At 37.9% G+C, this 20,052-nt stretch overlaps 1 protein-coding gene across 1 annotated transcript; it reads left to right on the top strand.

Moving 5' to 3' along the window:
- Positions 1-1,672: 1,672 nt before the first annotated feature.
- Positions 1,673-19,154, top strand: Slc7a13 (solute carrier family 7 member 13). The gene is made up of 4 exons (XM_076924102.1): positions 1,673-2,424; positions 7,180-7,311; positions 15,358-15,719; positions 18,197-19,154. Exons 1-4 carry the CDS (start codon positions 1,740-1,742, stop codon positions 18,449-18,451), a joined length of 1,434 nt encoding a protein of 477 aa, XP_076780217.1. The 5' UTR covers positions 1,673-1,739; the 3' UTR covers positions 18,452-19,154.
- The last annotated feature ends 898 nt before the right edge of the window (positions 19,155-20,052 follow it).

The following is a 20,052-nucleotide window of genomic DNA, read 5'->3' as shown; positions in this document are numbered from 1 at the left end:
CATAGGAAAGATGGAGTTGAGGAAGCTGTAGGCAAATTTTACTGGGGTAGTAAATGATTTGTAGGGGATGATAAATGAACTCAAAGTGGCCAGGGGCAAATTCCTCTGGGCTCTAAGTGAAGGGGTGTTTAATTTTCAACCTCTGCCTGTAGTATGAATTTAATCTTTCTTGGTTAATAAAATTTCTCATCCCTAGATAGTAACATATTTTTGTTGTTATTGTTGTTGGTGTTGTTGTTGTTGCTGTGAAGAAAACTAAGTCATTTAAAAGAATTTGGCTCTCTGCTCTGGAAGTCTAAGTCCTGCTGTCTGCTCAGCATTTAGTGAGGGTATGCTCACCGTATCATAGCACTGGAAGAAAGACAAAACAACCATTCTGGGTGTCTCTTTCTCTTGTTATGAAGCCACTAACGTTGTCATGGTATTCCATCTTCATGATCTCACCTAACTCTATCTTCCAATAGTTCTCTTCAATACCATTGACTGATAACTTCGGGAATTTATTATTTTCAGTACATGAACAATTTCAGAGAACGCATTCAAACCATAATATTCTTTCCCAAATATGTGTCATGGTCTCAGCTAAAACACATTCATTCGATTCCAATAATCTCAAAGCATTAGTCCATTCTTGTACCAACTCAAAAGACTGAATATCGGTCAGATTCAAGACATGAACCAGGCTGAGAAAAATTCACTGCAGTTTGAAAGTGTGAAATGAAAGAAAAATCTGCTTCCAAAATGCAGTGTTGGGATAGACATACGACAGAGGAATTAATTCAAATGAGGCAATAGGCAAGTAAAAAGGAAACTGTCATCAGACACACTCAAAGCCCAACAGAGAACACATGAAGTTTTAAGACTGGAGAATCATTCCCTTGACTCCCATCTTACCTCCAGGGTATACTAAACAGTGGTCCTGTTTGCATAGCTATGTTAGACATTTTTCTGTTGGTGCCACACTGCATTCTCTAGTTATTGATGTACACTTGAGCCAAAATTTGGGAAGCCAGCAGTACTGTGTCTTGAATTGATCCTCGTGTGGCAGCCTCCTGAGTGGCTGAGATTATAGACACTTTGCATCTTTATTCACTGAACATGCTCTGTATTCTTCAATGTATTTTCATTGTGTTTCTTTCCTAATCTCCTTTTCTATATCGATGCAAAAAGCTGCAGTCTGGGTATGGTGATGCATGCTGGTAAAGCGGAAGGAGTGTGTAGGTTTAGCCCTGCCTTGTGTTTATAGCAAGGCCCAGGGCAGTCAGAGAGCATGTAGCAAGACCTAGTCACAAATAGACAGACAAATATCTGCAGTAAAACCTAGTTGTCCTCAGTTTTGAAAGATTTTCTGCCTCGTAGCTTTGCTTGTGACTTTTCAGTTGCCCACTTAATCTTGCCAGTTGTCCTTGGATGTGGTGAACATGACATAGACAAATTCTTTGCAACTTTAACAAGAATGCTGTTTACTCCCATTTCCAAACTTCGGTTCCTTTAAAATTCCCTTTCAATTGAATGCCTTGTTCTGATAATCATTAAAAGAAGGGTCAAACTAAAGCCCTTGCAGGTAATCTATTTTATCTCACTTAAACGTGTCACACCTACTTTGTTAATTATTGAACATAGACCATATTTAATAGAAGTGGAATAAAAAGCACTGCACATTCCAGAGCATCCATGGACCTATAGGCAGAAACATTCACAGACTATAATTTTGTGAATGTAAACTTTTCTTAATCGTAATGGATACGAAGAAGGAAATACGTCTTAAGAGAGAACTTGGATATTTCTGGGGGACAAATTTTTTAATTATTAATATAATTGGTGCAGGAATATTTGTGTCCCCCAAGGGAGTGCTAGAGTACTCTTCCTTGAATGTGGGAGTCTCCTTGTGTGTTTGGGCTGTCTGTGCAGTGCTAACCCTGACCAGTGCTCTCTGCTCTGCAGAGATAGGGATAACCTTCCCATACAGTGGGGCTCACTACTATTTTTTAAAGAGATGCTACAGTCCTGTAGTGGCATTCCTGAGACTTTGGACTTCCTTGTTTCTCGGCCCAGGCATCCTTGCTAGCCAAGCCCTGCTGCTCGCTGAGTATGGCATTCAGCCGTTCTACCCCAGCTGCTCTGCCCCGACTCTACCAAAAAAATGTCTGGCCCTGGCGGTGCTGTGGATTGTGGGAATTCTGAATTCTCGTGGCGTAAAAGAGCTGTCATGGCTTCAGACAGTGAGCACAATGCTGAAGATGGGCATACTCGGCTTCATTTCCCTCAGTGGCTTGTTCTTGTTGATGAGAGGGAGGAAGGAGAACGTGCGAAGACTTCAGAATGCTTTTGATGCCGAGTTCCCAGAGGTCTCTCAGTTAATAGAAGCTGTCTTCCAAGGATACTTTGCGTTTTCTGGCGGGGGATGCTTTACATATGTAGCAGGTAATTATCAATCTGGGGGGAAAAACCCATGGCTGATAGGTTGCATGTATAAAGTGAGCATCTATGTATTGACTGTCATCTTATGTAAGTTACTTAGTGATCTACTTTGAGTTCCTAAATCACATACTCTTAATTTTTCTCCCCATTCAATCCATTCCAAACTTCTATGAAAACAAACAAACAAACAAAAACCCTTCTCTTTTTCATCTTATTTTCCTGGGATCAGAAATATGAGACCTCCTTATTTAGTGCAGTTTTCTTTCTGTTAATGCATAAATGCTCAGATGGTGAAAAAAGTCCCTCCTGTGAGACTGTGGACCCAGGAATGACGTGAAACCAGACTGTATTGGTGTTGCGGGTGGCTGTTACACACATCGGCTCTTCGCTACGTTCATTTCTTTATTTTTGGAATCTTGTTTTTTATTATGAACATTTCTCCTGTCACGGATGTATGCGTTGCTAAAGGCTCATACAAAATTACAATTGGGCCGGGCGGTGGTGGCGCATGCCTTTAATCCCAGCACTTGGGAGGCAGAGGCAGGCGGATTTCTGAGTTCGAGGCCAGCCTGGTCTACAGAGTGAGTTCCAGGACAGCCAAGGCTATACAGAGAAACCCTGTCTCGAAAAACCAAAAAAAAAAAAAAAAAAAAAAAAAAAAAAAAAAAAAATTACAATTGGGAGATGTCGTGGGGACATAGCTCGGTAGTAGAACATTTACCTAGCATGCCTGAGGCCCTAGATTTGATTTCTAGAACAAGAAAAAAAATGTTTTGGATCATTGCCAGTACCAATGATCACCTGAGAGAGGCTTCCTTTTCCTCATCCCTCAGCCTGGCCCTCCAGGACACATGAAGTAGAACTGTTCCTGCAGCTTTAAGACCTCTTGCTGAACGTGGCAGTGCAGAGCTGTTGTAGTTTCTTGCAGGGCATTGATTCCTTGTTAGCTCAGAACCTTAGAGCAGAGCCTCAGGGGTGGGGCTTTGCTTTGCACCTGCACTTGGTTCTTTAAATACAAGAGGATCATAGCTGTCTTGATGGGTCTCAGGCAAGACTTGCCTCTTTTTTAAAAAATTTATTTATTTTATGTATATGAGTGTTCTATCTGCGTGTATACCTGCATGCCAGAAGAAAGCATCAGAACTCACTGTAGATTGTGAGCCACACGATGTGGTTGCTGGGAATTGAACTCTGGACTTCTAGAAGAGCAGCAGGTACTCTTAACTGTTGAGCAATCTCTCCAGCCAGAAATTGACACTTGAATAAACCTCCCTTTAATTTCATGGAATCTCTCTCATCTTTCTAACAGTAGCAAGTATTTTCTCCTCTCCACACTCAGTCTTTTAATCTCTAAAATGGTTATCATGACTTAAGATTAGTATACTTCTTTGTCTTAGAAACAAATAATTACATATGGTATTTAATACTGACCATAAAGAAATAATGCAATTACTGTGTAATTTCAATAGAAGAAAAGGTCAGGTTTTTCTTTGTTTGTTTTCATTGTTACTATTGTCACATGACTAGCAATTTAATACCTTTTCACCCATAGAAGAATAGAGCCAGAAACACAGAGGGCACACATAAGGTACTGCAGGGAATCATGGGATACCATAAAACTGCTTTCATTTGATGGCTAATGGCCTTGGTGATGGATGAGCATGTTAAAGCAGGTATACAGAGGAAGAGCATGGGGTTGGGGTGTATCACTTGACAACTTGAACTTTTCTGCAGTAGGTAGAAAAGTAGATGCAGTAAAAAAGCAGAGACAGCTTCAAGAATCCAAAAGATAAGTCCTCATGTGTTCCCCAAAGGGGGCTATCCACAAGGCTAAATGTGTCAGGAGTGGAAGAGTCTGAGAAGAGAGCAGAAGGGAGTGTCTTCCTTGGTTAAGTGAGATTTTAGCGATGAGCTTCGTGGTTAAAATTTAGTTTACACTGGGCCAAAAGGTGAGGAATGAAGAAGAAAAAAGGCTGGGATGATGCTCCTGAAGTTTGTGACTTAAAGTGAGTCTTTGTGGGTGAGTGAGTGGTGTGTGTGTGTGTGTGTGTGTGTATGTGTGTATGTGTGTGTGTATTGTGTGTGTATGTGTGTGTATGTGTGTGCGTGTGTGTGTATTGTCTGTGTGTGTATTGTGTGTGCGTGTGTGTGTATTGTGTGTGTGTATTGTGTGTGTATGTGTGTGTATTGTGTGTGTATGTGTGTATTGTATATGTATGTGTGTGTATGTGTGTGTGTATTGTGTGTGTATTATGTGTATGTATTGTGTGTGCATTGTGTGTGTGTATTGTGTGTGTATGTGTGTGTGTATTGTGTAAGTGTGTGTGTGTTTGTGTGTGTGTGTATGTGTGTGCATTGTGTGTGTATTGTGTGTGTATTGTGTGTGTATGTGTGTGTATTGTGTATGTATGTGTGTGTGTTTGTGTGTGTATGTGTGTGTATGTGTGTGTGCGTGTGTGTGTATTGTGTGTGTATTATGTGTATGTATTGTGTGTGTATTGTGTGTATTGTGTGTGTATGTGTGTGTATTGTGTGTATTGTGTGTGTATGTGTGTGCGTATATATGTGTGTGCATTGTGTGCATGTGTATGTGTGCATACACTTCAGAAGAGAGGTATTTTGGAGTAATTATATCTTGTTCTGGTGCTGAGGATGCTTCATTTTTATGTAATTATTTCTGACTAAGAAAGATCTATAACATTTAATAATCTGTAAACTAATATAGATTTCCTCTCAAGCTGCTGATGGTAAACAAAAGGCTGAGGATATTTCAATATGTCCTGTCCCTAGACTGCATAAAACCAGGTGTTATGTATTGCACCTATAATCCCATCACTCAGGAGGTAAGGAGAGGAGGATCAGGAATTCAAGGCCAGTTCGGCTACATAATGGGTTTGAGACATTGTCTCAAAAGCAAAACCAAATCAAAACCCATGTACTTCTTCCCTAGCAAGTTAGTAGTTAGGATTTGTCACTCTCTTAATCTGTGCTGTGGTAGTTAATTTACTAAATAAGTCTAAAATTTCTAAATTGTACTTCTACTTACAAAATGTGATTTATTGGCATCTGATAAATAGTGTCAGAATAATTTGACTTTCAAGATCAAGGCCCAAGGATATTCACTGCCTGTCTGAATGTTATTATAAACCGTTATGATAATAACCTCTTATTATATAAGCTGCTTATAAATTAAATTGTAATCTTTGTCACCTTGCTACAAACCAAATATGTAATGAGAATAAATAAAAAGCCAAGAAAAAAGTGTAGTTAATTTAAAAAGTTGCCCTCTTGCTTGTTTTAAAGCTTTAACTAATAATCATAGCTACTAAAATAGCCGGTGTGTGGGAGGCATATGTCTGTGCTGGGGTGATTAAATCTTGTCTTTTTACGTGGTAGGCAAGTATTCTACCACTAAGATATAATGCAGCCAAACAATAACCATTTTATAAGGTTTTAAAGACACTGGGATTGAAATTTTATTGTCTCATAATTTCTTCCTTTGGTGGTTTGAATGAGAATGGTCCCTATAGACTGATATTCTTGAATTCTCAGTCACTAGGCAGTGAAACTGTTTGAAAGGATTAGAAGGATTAGGAGGTGTGGTCTTGTTGGAGGAAGTATGTCACCAGGTGGGCTTTGAGGCTTCAAAAACCTATGCCAAGTCCCCCCCCTTCTTTCTCTCTCTTAAAATGTAAAGCTCTTAGCTACTGTTCCAGCTCCATGCCTACCTGTCTGCCATCATGCTTTTTGCCTTGATAATTGATAAACCATCTGAAACTGTAACCAACCCCCCAGTTAAACGCTTTCTTTTATGAAGTCCGCCATGACCATGGTGTCCCTTTATAGCAATATAAAATCAAGACACTTCTGACACAGAACTAAGCAATATGAGGCTCACAAGCAGTAAGTGGCAGGGAGAATTAATGTTAGATCTGCTAATTATTTATTTTTTTATGCTTTATCTGTTCATATCAGTTCCATGATAAATAAGCACTTGATTAGTGAGCTACATCTACATCTTAATAAAAGGATGGTTTAATGGTTTAAAAATTATTAAAACAACACCAACAAACCCACAACAAAGAGAAGGAAACTAACTCCTTTCAGTACTTGCCTCAAGAATGTATTCATGAGATGATCTTTCTAGCCAGGGAGTCTCCTCTCTCACTTTCTCAGAGGTAATGGTTTTGCTGAATTGAAGGAGAAGCAGCAGACAAGTTGTCAGGTAGGAAAGAAAGAATGTTTTATGTTTCACATAAAAGAACAGGGACTTTATCAAGAAGAGGTATGTGGTTTCTTTAAAGGGCCAGCTCACCAATTAGACAGAAATAGTAAAAGGACCCATTAACCTGTCACCTGGCCTGTCTCCACAGCTCTTGTTTTTGCTCGGAGTCACTTAAGTTATTCATGATTTTCACTTTCGTCTATGCGATTGCCCAGTGAGGAACTCCTCTTCTTGACATTGAATCTCATGAAGTTTTTGTTTAACATTCAGTTCCTATGATTTGAACACAGTGCCTACTTCTCACTCAAGTAGTGTGGAGATTGGGGAGGGCTTCAAATGGTACTGTACCTTAACCCCAACTCTAGTGTCTCAAGAAATGCATCAGTGTGCAGTAGCAGTTTGTCTCTGAGTGTGTGGGGGTGTCGAACGGAAGGAATGCCGTCTGATATTTGACACGTGCAATTTTAAAACTAAGTTTAAGAATTTATTTTTAACTTTTCTCAAGTTTGATGTTACTGTTTTGTGCATTATAGGGGAGCTGAAGAAACCCAACAAAACAATCCCTAGATGCGTATTTACAGCGCTGCCTCTGGTAACTGTGGTGTACTTACTGGCTAATATTTCCTACCTGACAGTTCTGACACCCCGGGAAATTCTCTCTTCAGGTTGGTATACATAAATAGCAAGAGAGTAAACAAAATACAGTTCTTCTGTTATATCTGTCCCACGTTGCCAGTCAGGATGGCTGTGCATTGTTTATCATTATAGAGTGAGGCTCAATTCATGATGTTTTAATAACAGGGTGGTGAGAGTATGATTCATTTCAAACATACCTATGGGCTTTGCGATTATGTGGGAAAGGTATGTATAGTGCAGACGAGTGACACAGATTCAAAGTATTAGTTACTGTGTGCATGATCTCAGGCAGAGTGATGCTGTACAAATAGCAACGATGTCTTCTAATACCTGCAAATGCTTGATTGTCAATAATCTGTGTGACACTTAAGAGTGTCAAGTTTGAAATGAGGGACTTTGGCAGCTGAATAAGCAAACACTAATAGCTAGTTGATGGCTTTAATCAATATTATTAGTATGTAAAATAGATACTTATCTTAAATAACTCTATATTTTGTACTGACAAATGACCCCAAATGTATTGAAATTTTGATTCAAGCCACAGCTGAAGAACATAGAATTAAAGACTGTGCCAGGGATCTTTCTAGTGTCTTAAGATACCAATATTTTCTACCTGATGGTTCTGACAGCCAAGGAAGCCTTGTCTTCAGATTTCTATATGCAAATAGCAAGCCAGAAATAAAACACAGTTCTTTCGGTACAGTTGAGCTACATTGCAGTCAGGATGGCTGTGCACTGTTCATTATTTTATAGACTCAATTCATGGTGTTCTAGTAACAGTCTGGTGAGCATGCGCCTGTGATCTAGAGCATGCTAGAGCGCTCGGGAACCCGAGGCTGGAGGATCTCTAGGTTAGAGAGACCCTTTTTAGAAAAGAAAAGAAAAGAAAAGGAAAGGAAAGGAAAGGAAAGGAAAGGAAAGGAAAGGAAAGGAAAGGAAAGGAAAGGAGAGAGAAATAGAGAAACTCTCAAAGAGAGACAAACCATCACTTAAAGATGAATAGCAGATTCAAGTGGTAAAAGGAAATTTGAAATAAAGAAAAGAAAAACAGGGAAAATGGGGGACCAGATGTTTCCTACCACATCTCAAGTCGTCACCTCTTGACATAAAATCTGTCACTCAGTAACTTTGGACTAAGCAGTATTGATCGACTCTTCTTGATTTGGTGGGTATTAGAGAACGGGGGTAAGTTTCCTTACTGACCTAGAACCATACATATTTATAAGGCATCATATGGAATCTCGTTACAGTATCTTCCGTGTTTTCAACTCCTTCGACATGATCATTTGTTTACTTGGGGACATTACAAACCTCAGTGGAGGTTTAATATAAAAGCCCCGTGGAGTTGCCTCCACTGCAATATGACTACCCTGTAGAATGCGGCCAAGTGTTGTGCCACAGCAGAGTTGGTTCACTATGGGTCTAGATATATGTGGCATGAGAGATGAGATGGAAGCAAGCTTCTGTGGGAACAAAGCAAATGCAACCCTGCGCAGATACACTGATTCGTGAACTACCCGAGCTGTGTCAGGGGTCGTTTGTAACAGTAGCTCTCAACTGTCTTAATGCTGGGAGCCTGTAACACAGTTCCTCATGTTGAAGTGACCCCAACATAAAATTATTTCTGTTGCTACTTCATAATTATAATTTTGCTACTGTTATGAACTGTAATGTAAATATCTGATATTCAAGATATTTGATATATGAACCCTTTGAAAAGGTCTTTCTTAGAGTTTCTATTGTTGTAATAAAATACTATAACCAAAGACCAAGCTGGGGGAGAAAGGGTTTATTTAGATTTCACTTCACATTGTAGTTCATCAGTGAAGGAAGTCAGGACAGGAACTCTAATGGGGCAGGAACCTGGAGGCAAGAGCCGCAGAAGCCATGGAGGGGTGCTGCTTACTGGCTTGCTCCTCATTGCTTGCCTGGACTACCTTCTTATAGAACTCAGGACCGTCAGCCTAGCAATGGCACAACATACAATAGGCTGAGCCCCTGTCTATTGACCACTTATTGAGAAAATGAATCTCATGGAGGTATTTCCTTAACTCAAGCTCCTCCCTCTCTGATGACTCTAACTTGTGTTGAGTTGACATAAAAAGCCAGCCAGTACATGGTCGTTTGACCCCCAAAGGAGTTGTGACCCACAGATTGAGAACTACTGATTTATAATGCCAGCTATGAATGTGGCGAGGGCTGCTTGCCAGTGGCCACTGAGGATGTGATTCACTGAATCTGTCACTCCTTGTGACTATATGACTGTAGGCAGTGCTCTGGCTACTAGAGACCTGTAAAATATTCTTTGGAATAGCATAGAAATTGCAATAATTTCATAGCTTGGGACTGCGTGGAAAACTCAGGAAGCTTCTAACTTTTGTTTGTAATTTTTTTTTTAAATTACTGCCCCTTTCAGGTTTACAATCTTCAGACTTGATTTAAAATCTGAATTGTTACTTTAAAATTTTAATACATAGACTTTTACTATATTAGAATCCCAAGTTGAGAAAAACAATCAGAACAATGTATAAAAATGCACACTTAAGGAAGACTCATATCATCAGTTGTGTAGCACAAAATTAAAGATCACCAAAATATCCAAAAAGTTTGAAATAAATAGCTCATCTAAGTCTATACAATAGACTGTCCTGGGTTTTTCTTTAAATATTTAAATTTTATTTATTTATTTATTTATTTATTTATTATTTAATGTGTATGCATGTGTGCTCTGTTGTACATATGAAGGTCAGAGGACAACTTGTAGAATTTGATTCTCTCCTTCTACCATGTGGGGATGGAACTCAGATCTTCAGGTGTTGCCGCAAGCACCTTTACCTATCGCGCCCTCTCACCCACCCCATGAGGTTTTAGAAGGTCATATTGTTGATGGACATTTAAGAGGACAGTGGTTTATGATGTGTTAATGATGGAAAAGGCTCTACATTTTCATGCAAATAAAAAGGAACTAGTGAACATTTTTTTTGCCTTATGAACTGCACGATTTATATAACTACAGTTATGGTTATAAACAAAAGAGGTAAGCTATGAGGAATTACAAACTTGAGGGTTGGCAGTATTCTTTCAATCAAGCATACAGAAATATTTCAAAGGACTATGGAAGTTTTAGAATATAATGTAAATTGATGTTACATTTTCCTTGAGACACATTGGGATCTATGAAAATAGTTTCTACAGTTTATACAGAAAAGAGCTCAGACAGTCAAGTCACATGTATGGTGTTTAATCTGTAGATGCCAGATCGCTGTCATGTTTCCACACTTACTGTTCTCTTAAAAACAAGAGAGCTCCTTTTTAAAAAAAAAAAAAATCTTATTTTAATATTTTTATTTACTTTATTTCATGTGCATTGGTGTTTTGCCTGCATGTATGTCTGCATGAGGCTGTTAGATGAACAGGAACTGGAGTGACAGATAGTTGTGAGCTGCCATGTGGGGGCTGAAAACTAAACCTGAGCTCTCTGGAAGAGCAACCAGAGCTCTTAACCGTTGAGCCATCTCTTCAGCCTGAAAGAAAAGTTCCTCATGTGGGTGTGGAGGCGCATGCCTTTAATTCCATCTCTTAAGAGGGAGAGGCAGCTGGATCCTTGTGAGTTGGAGGAAGGCATAGCAAATTCCCTGACAACCAGAGCCATATCCAGAGACCTTGTCTCAAACCAAACCAAACAAACCAAACAAACAACTACCGATTTTTTTTATTGTGAAAGTTCTATATGTGAGGAAAGAATTGTGCTTCTTTAGAATTTGGAATGGGGAAAGAGTGTGGAAAGATTTTTGGCTCCAGCATTTTCGATCTGCAGACCAATCCAGAAGGCCTGCTGACAGGGTGTTCACAGAGTGCTCACAAGCTGTTCTAGAGGTTTCTGAGCCACACTTAAAATATGGCATAGTAACATAGGACACAATAATCTAAACGGTTAAGAAGCGATGTGGAAACAGATATTAAGAAAGTGTCCTTGGTCAGACTGCCTACAGGAAGTTTGTCTCAAATACCTAGCTGCATTAAGGAATTTGAAATGTGAGTGGAAATTTTAGAATTAGTTACTAACAAATTGATACAATCATTTTGGATGAACTTTGTAGTGTTTCTCTTATTTAAGAACTACACATTTATGGGCCCATGAGATGGCTCAGTGGGTCATGCACTTACTGTGAAACCCCAGTGACATGAACTGGATTGTTGGAACCCACAGTGGAAGAAGAGAGCTGATTCTTAAACTCAAAGTTGTCTTCTACTCTCTCGCTCTCGCTCTCTCTCTCTCTCTCTCTCTCTCTCTCTCTCTCTCTCTCTCTCTCTCTCCCTCTCTCCCTCTCTCTATATATATGTGTGATTCTCCTATACACATCATCATCGTTATCATCATCATCATCAAATAAAAATTAGAAAAAATGAATTGTATGCTCACAAGTCATACTTCCAAGAATGTACTCTGAATAGAACTATATAAATAATAAGAATTGAAGGCACAGAAGCCAGGCATGGCTGGTCTACATAGGTAGTTCTGTGTCATCCAGAGCTACATAGTAACTCTATTGACCCTATTTCAAAGCAAATAAAAAATAAGAAATAAGAAAAAAGAATTTTCATGAGAAATTTTTGACATCTTAAAATAATTTCTTTCTGTGGTCAATAGCCAGCTATAACATGCATTAAAATATTTCACATTCTGTTCTTGCATGTTTTTTATTAAAGTACATTTTGGGGTGGGGGAGGCTAGAATCTTGCTATATAACCCAGGCTGTTATATAACCCAGGCTGTTATATAACCCAGGCTGGTTTGGAACTTTGATCTTCTCTTCAGCCTTCATTTTTCAAACACATTGCTATGAAGCTTTGTTTTAAAGCACATTTTCCATTAACAAATAATTAAAAGCAGCCTGTAAATCTATCAATACAAAATAAATGGAGAATTTATGATTATATAATAGAGTACTGAGAAGTACCTAAAATAATTAATTATATGGCTGTATGTGTATCAATATGACCAAGATACACGGGAAGTAAACAAAAGCAAATGTAAACATTCAGTCACATGAGAATCTCCATATTCATTTATGTGCACACACACACACACAACTCAAGCATACAACCCTCATAGGCTAATATAATGTAATATATAATTATAGAGGAACACAGGATAGGGAAGCAGCCAGATGTTAGCAGCATTTACATCTGGAATACATGAATTAGAACTTGGTGAGAACAGGAACTTTTTGACTTTATAGGCTTCATTGTTGTTCATATATATATATATATATATATATATATATATATATATTACATGTATAATATATTACATGTATAATAAAAGTTTAAATAAAAATATAGAAAATAGTTAAAAATTGAGACAAAACCTTGTAGAATAATGCTAAAGATCATACAGGAGTATGGTCTTTAATTTTTATTAAAATACCTTTAATTTTTGAGACTCAGGGTGGGTAGAGCTATATGAGATCTTCTGGTTGTAAGGAATTGTGGTTGTAGAATGTTCACTGAGAAACTGAAGATTTCCTGTGCAGTATGGGAAGTATTTCAAAACATATCTGAAAGGATGTAGTGTGTTGAAGTCTGGGTGTCTAACAGCAAGACCTTATTAGGAATGAGTAAGAATTCCAACAGTATATTTTTAAGTAACACCCAATATGGTAAGATAACACTCAGTAATAGGTGATGTAGCAGGTAGGGCTATTTAACATGGGTTAATAGCTGAATGTGGCAGTGCATATCTATAATTCTGGCATTTAGAAACTGAGACAGAATGATTACACATTTGTAGCCAGCCTGGGATACATAGAAGATCTTGTTTCTAAACTAGCAAGCAAACACTGGTTATGAAGTAAGATTGTGAGGGACATGGTGGAACATACCTTTAATCCTAGCACACAGGAGGTATTAGCAGGCAGATCTCTCAGTTTGAGACAAGCCTGATCTACAGAGTCAGTTCCAGGACAGCCAGTGACAGACATACCCTGTCTCAACAAAAAACCGAGATCTTAATGACAAGATCCATTGATAATATTTTAATTTGGTTACATTCTAAAAGTCTTATTGTTTATTATACATCAAACTATTGATATAATGGTGACTTGTCTGGAAACCTGTGGACAAAATTAAGAGCTTTTAGGACACCTACCTCCCGGGGACATTAGGGTCTTCTCTGCTCAGTTCACAGAAAACACAACTTATTTCTTTGTGATGGGAAGATCTGCCTTACCACATATTTTCATAGTTCAAATTGGACTCAAGAGAATTTCCATGAGTAATGATTATTTTTGTCTATTGGCAATTTCTTTAAACACTATGTTTTCTTTAGTCTTTGAAATTTTTGTAAATGTATGCAATGTATTTTGATCATCTCCACTCCCCCATTTCCATCTTTCAAATTCCTTTGGATTCCATCTATTGGTAGTTTTATACTGACTGTAATATTGAGTTAGTGTTCCTGAGGTCTTTTTAAAAATTTTGACCTTTAAACACAAATAATTTCAGAATATGCTTTAATGCTTTCTCTGACGCAAGGTTTCTGAATTTCAATACCCCATTATTTTGGAGCACTTTGTTTTGAAGTAGTCAGTATTGAACCAGAGCTTTACATAGGATAAGCAAGCACATTGTTGTAGGCTTTGATTGTTCAAAACCTACTTTAATAATGGTTCTTAAACACTTCGACCTCCCTTCTAGTCTATCTAAAAGAGGCAAGTGAAAAGAAAGATGAATAAGAAATGGGAATGTGGATCTATTTAAAAGTAGTACTTTGGGGCAATTCCAATCTTTGTTGTCAGGATTTCAGCAGTCCAGCCCAAAACATCCAACATGAATCATTTGCAACAGCTTGATCCAGAAGAAACTGAGAGGCTCCACTGAGTCACCAAGAGCCCACAAAAGCTGCCAGCAGCAGCCTGAATACCACAAGGTGCATTTCTCTTTCTGAAGCCATGACAAGTGAAAATCAATGAAGACCAGAGAAGCGTTGCAAGGTGAACCCATGCAAGAGCATCTTCTCACTGTCTACGGGGTTATATTTATATTCTTTCTAAACAACGTGTGCCCTCTCAAGTGTCTGTGCCAGCAAAATATCATATGCCTTCTCACGAGACAGCTTCCAGAAAAAACATGTGTTGACATATTCTCACCAAAATATCCTCTCACATGTCTGGTTCAGCAAAATATCCTTTCATGTGTCTCCTTTAGCAAAACATCCTCTTGTAAGACAGCTTTCAGAAGAACACTATACAGCACAACTAAGTCTCTAAAGAAACCAGACAATTTCACTGCACATCAGCATTGTACTATATCCCAAATCCTAGTCTCACATGTTTTTTTTTTTTAACTTTCCTGAGCATCACAAGGTGTTTATCAGCATCTCTGGTTACTACCCACTAGGATGTCAACAGCAAATGCCTACTTCTCCAGTTACGAAAAATCAGACAGTTCTCTAGACATTGTCACATGGCCTCTGAAGAATGAAGTCACTTGCAACTGAGAGCCATCAACCTGTACCTTAGAAAAGTTCTTAGTATCACAAATATTTTTGATATGTGTGTAATTTATGCTCAGTTTTTACATTTAACATTGTACTATGGTTTGGGTGAGTCTCAGACTCTATCAGTAGTGCTGTGTTTCTTTTTTCTTTTTTTTTTTTTTTGACACTTGGCTAAGTGTATCAGAATCCTCTATGCTAGTTGTAGTTCATAATCATACTTTCAAATTTCCTCAGCACAGCTAATGCATTTCTCAACTATTTATTGAAAATTCATTATTAAAATGTCTGTCTGTGAGTAAATTACTGATACGATTGATAAGGCACGAGGAGTCTTTGCCTTCAGAAAGTTCTTGATCTTTTCAGAAAGACATAAACTCAACTATTCTTGGCACAGTATGGTGAACCAAATTAGGCACCAGCCTAAGATGCTACTTAAATGTGAAGAAGGAAATAACAAAGTTCTCTTTGTGGATAGTTTTTAGATTTTATGTTTTGTCTGTGAAATATTTGTATAAACGTTTATCCTTAGATGCTCTTTCTCAACACACTTTTGTGTATTTTTCTTTCTCTGCAGATGCTGTGGCTCTTACCTGGACAGACAGGGTCATTCCCCAATTAACATGGACCGTTCCTTTTGCTATTTCTGCCTCACTGTTTAGCAACCTTGTGATTAATGTACTTGAGTCAGCAAGAGTATCATACATTGCAAGTGAGAACGGCCAGCTGCCCTTGTTGTTCAGTACACTGAATGTCCACTCCTCTCCCTTCATAGCTGTGCTACTAAATGTCAGTATGGGATCCATTGCAATTATCTTAACAAATCTAATTGAACTGATAAACTATCTCTATTTTGTTGTTTCTATTTGGGGTGTCTTAGCAGCCGTAGGAATCTTGAAGCTGAGGTACCAGGAACCCAATCTACACAGACCATATAAGGTAAAGTTGGGGTAAATTTGCTCCATATGAAATCAGATACATGACTGTGTTTGAAGAGTATTTTTTTGAAGATCTACATGAAATATGTTACTGCTTAGCTAACTTAGAAACAAATATGGATAATCTGGTCTTTATTTTCATTTTGTTCATGGTAAATAAGCTTTACTTAATACAGAATCTCTTAGGATTTGTTAATGAGAAAGGCAGATGTTTTGGGATAGTGGGACGGCTCACTGGGAGTCACTTGACCTGAGATTGCATGGCTTACTTACATAATTATTATTCATGTTGTATGTTTTACAGTAAAGAAAGATATACCAAATGATAGAAAGAAGTTATAAAATCATGATGATATTTACTGTTATGAAATATCAGCTTAGTTGGAGCATTAGCAGATTTCTTCTCTTGAATTTTATTACTGTAAACTTGCTTTTAGTTGAGGGAAGAAAATATCTCATGTAAAAAGAAAGCATTCTTTCATAACAGAAAAAGTAACAAGCAAAAACATGGCAGCATGAGGATATTATCTATACACATAATGGAACAGTTTCGATTGGCTGGTAGCAATGACCAAGCTTTGTTGGGGGATTACCTGTCCTACAAAAGTTAGATATCCTTCCTGTTTATATCCATATTAGAGTAGAGAAAATGCATTTATAGAAAGTATGTCACTTGTCAAAGCTCATATAGCACAAAATGAAGCCAAGATTCAATTCTCACAGTCTCTGAGAGTATCTGACTCCTGCTAAGTATAAAATATCAAAACCCAGAGAGAAAGGAAGTGATGTCCTCGTCACCAACTCTGTGGATTTACCACTGTCTTTCCTTTCAGTTGTTCCTTCTGCTTCTTCCACTTAGCCATCACTAAACTCTTGCATATTTGGGAACTGGTTATAATGTGACTATATTGCAAGTGCCATACTAGACTCTCCTCTTTTGGTACAGAAATAAAGGAAGCCCGGACCCCATCAATGTATGGTTGATGTCCATTCTCTCCCTGGAAGTACCTCCCAGAGTGTCCTTTCCTCCTAATCACATATCTCTATCTTTTATGATCTTTTGCTTCATTGCTGTTTTCTCACTCACAATTCTATAACTGACTAGGTACAATTGAGAGGAAGTTATGAATTGTTGATAGAGTTCCAAAACATCAGGAAATACAAGGTAATTAAGAATTTGGACTCAGGCTTATATCACTGATTAGGTACAATTGAGAGGAAGTTATGAATTGTTGATAGAGTTTCAATACATCAAGAAATACAAGGTGATTGAGAGTTTTGGCTCATGTCTTGTTCCTACCTTCTTTTAAGCTTCCTCTAATTTCACTGCTGACACATCATTCATATCTTCAATGGACACAGTCAGGCAGTTGCCCCGTAAGAATCTTGGCTGGATTATATAAGCAAAGCCATACAAAAATTCACTGTATAACATTAACAGCCATCATTGTACTATTATTTGACTTACATGTGCTTTTTAAAAAGTAAGGGCAACATTATGTACAAATGGTTAAATATTTTTTTTTTTGCCTGTCCTCATGAATCCTCACATCCTTCATTGAATTATTTGATAAAATACTGATCTGTGAGATAGTGAGTTATCTTTCTTACAGGCCTATAAACAATTAAGAGGAGACTGTTATTTAGGACTCAAATGAATTACACACTCACTAAAAAGATTAATAATTTCAACCACTATATCATACCATTAGAGTATAGATTCATGTCTTCTATAGATATCTCAAAATTGGTTGTCTAGAGCTAGGTGGTATATGTCTATAATTAAAGTTAATTTTAGAGGCTTTGGGAGGCTGAGGCAGGAAAATTAAGAGTTCCAAGATGACCTGAGCTACTTAGTGAGACCCTGGAGGGGAAAAAATCAAGGGTAATATTTAATGTGGGATGTTTATATTTCTAGCACAATTCCGGTACCAAGAATGAATCTTTAATATTTTATCAAAACAAAAATAGAATTATTTCTGACTCAAAATTTTCTGCCTTAACATATTTCTTTTTAGTGTGTGACACCACTACAATCCTAATATTTAACTGTTGATATTAGCTTGATTAACAGAGGGTAAAAATAGTTTTTCTCTTAACTTGATCAGTGATTCAAAATATTTTCTATAGAAAATTGCCCGGAAGCCCCTCCATCCCAGCAGGCCTAGAAAAGCCTTCTGAATAAGTTCACTCCACTTATGCCTGCAGGTGGTCATAATAATCAGCACATGCTTATGACCATCTCCACTCGTAAAGAGTCAAAGTTAGCTTTTAATGCCCCTTAGCCAGGGCCTTCTCTGAGGAATCTCAGCCTTCCCTTTCATTGTGACATTATGAGTCTTGAGCACATTGATCACTAAAAGGCTGATTTAGCCTGCTCTACACCACCAGCTCCTCATTATGTTTTACTTATGGGACTATTCAGCCATCCCACACGGATTTTCACATCTAATTTTTTCTTCAATTTTATCTTTTCAGGTGTTTTTACCGTTCGTATTCATAACAATAGCCATCAGCCTGAGCTTGGTTTTGATTCCGCTTGTCAAGTCTCCAAAGATGCATTATATCTATGTGCTCCTCTTCCTTCTCAGTGGACTGCTGTTTTATGTGCCATTGATACACTTTAAGTTAAAGTTGGTCTGGTTTCAGAAGTTGACTTGCTATCTGCAGTTAGTGTTTAATATTTGCATCCCTGATGTGTCTCATGAGCACATGCTGGAAGAAGAAAGTTGAGAAAGAATAGCCTTTTGTGACCATACCATGTTCCAGATAAAGGTTAAGTGTAGGATAGAATAATAATGACGGCAACTCTAGAAATGAAAATGCTGTATAGAAAAGTATACAGGAAGTTCCTGGTTTTTAAAGTGACAAAGGAAGTGGCTGGAGAGATGGCTCTTTTGTTAAGGGTACCAATTTCCCTTCCAGAAGTCTGAAGTTCAATTCACAGGCCCTACATAGAAGCTCATAACTATCTGTAATTCTAGTCACAGAGGATACAATATCCTCTTCTGGATTCTGCAGGCACTGCATACATATGGTGTACAGACATACATGTAGGCACCCATGCACATAACCAAAAAACAAGGAAGAAAAATAGCAAAAAAATCTATTACACATAACTAAACTCTGTTTTAATAAAAAATAAAATTCCTAGTTTGTATAGCTTCATGTATTAAGGATGTTTTTCTCATTCTTCTGTTTATCTGGATTTTCTACTGAAAGTATTCTTAGAATAAAAGTTAATGATTGAAATGAAAAAATTCCCTCAATAGTTTTTCTCCTTTGGTAGCATAAAAAAAAAAAAAAAATTAAACAAAGTCATTTTCATGTCTGAAGCCTACTTCCTTGTTCTAGCCTAAAATTTAGATTCCTGCATAAAAAAATTAAACAAAGTCATTTTCATGTCTGAAGCCTACTTCCTTGTTCTAGCCTAAAATTTAGATTCCTGCATAAAAAAAATTAAACAAAGTCATTTTCATGTCTGAAGCCTACTTCCTTGTTCTAGCCTAAAATTTAGATTTCTGCCTGAAATTACTTCTTTGTTCTAGCCTAATGTCAGATAAGCCCTTAGAAACAGTGATCACTGGAGGGGTCACATTCATGAAATTTTGTTTATTGTCTTGCTTGTTCCTTGACTATTTGCATCTATTGTACTGCTAGTTCCTCAACCTAGAACTGACCTTAATACTTGCATGTAATTAAAGTGGTATAAAATCAAAAAGGAGGGGGGATGGGATAGGGGGTTTCTAGGGAAGGGAAATGGAGAAAAGGGATGGCATCTGTATTGTAAATAAATAAAATATCCCCCAAAAAGAGAGAGAACAAAAGAAAACAAAAACCTATTCAGTATTTTCATTGTTGTTTTGTTCATTTTGGAGTCAGGTTCTCACTCTGTGCCCAGGTCAGCTTCCACTCCTGTACCCCTCTTGCCCAGCAACCTTGGCACTGGATTTACAGATGAAGCCTGTTTCAGTTTTTGCCTTAGCTCTCCAATGATGTGCTTTAACCTGTTACTTAGGATACACCCCTTTCTTCTCCTAGTTGATTTTGGCCAGTGTTTTATCACAGCAACAGAGAAAACCAGTACAGACTAGTACACAAACACACACACACACACACACACACACATTTACCAGCTTTTCACCTTCAAACCCAAGGTGCGTTAACCAGGGAAAGTGGTCAAACGAAGTGTTCTTAGGGACTGTGTTAGTTACCTTTCCTGTTGTGATAAAATACCCTGACAATGTAGTTTATGGGGGAAAGGGTTTATTTTGGCTAGTGCTAGAAGGGCATGGTTCATTGGTCAGGAAGACCATGCAGCAGGCAGGAAAGGC

The sequence above is a fragment of the Arvicanthis niloticus genome, chromosome 25 (assembly GCF_011762505.2).
Source record: "Arvicanthis niloticus isolate mArvNil1 chromosome 25, mArvNil1.pat.X, whole genome shotgun sequence".
NCBI classification, from domain to species: domain Eukaryota; kingdom Metazoa; phylum Chordata; class Mammalia; order Rodentia; family Muridae; genus Arvicanthis; species Arvicanthis niloticus.
Note: the sequence above shows the minus strand (reverse complement) of the source record. Positions and strands in the feature narration are given on the sequence as shown.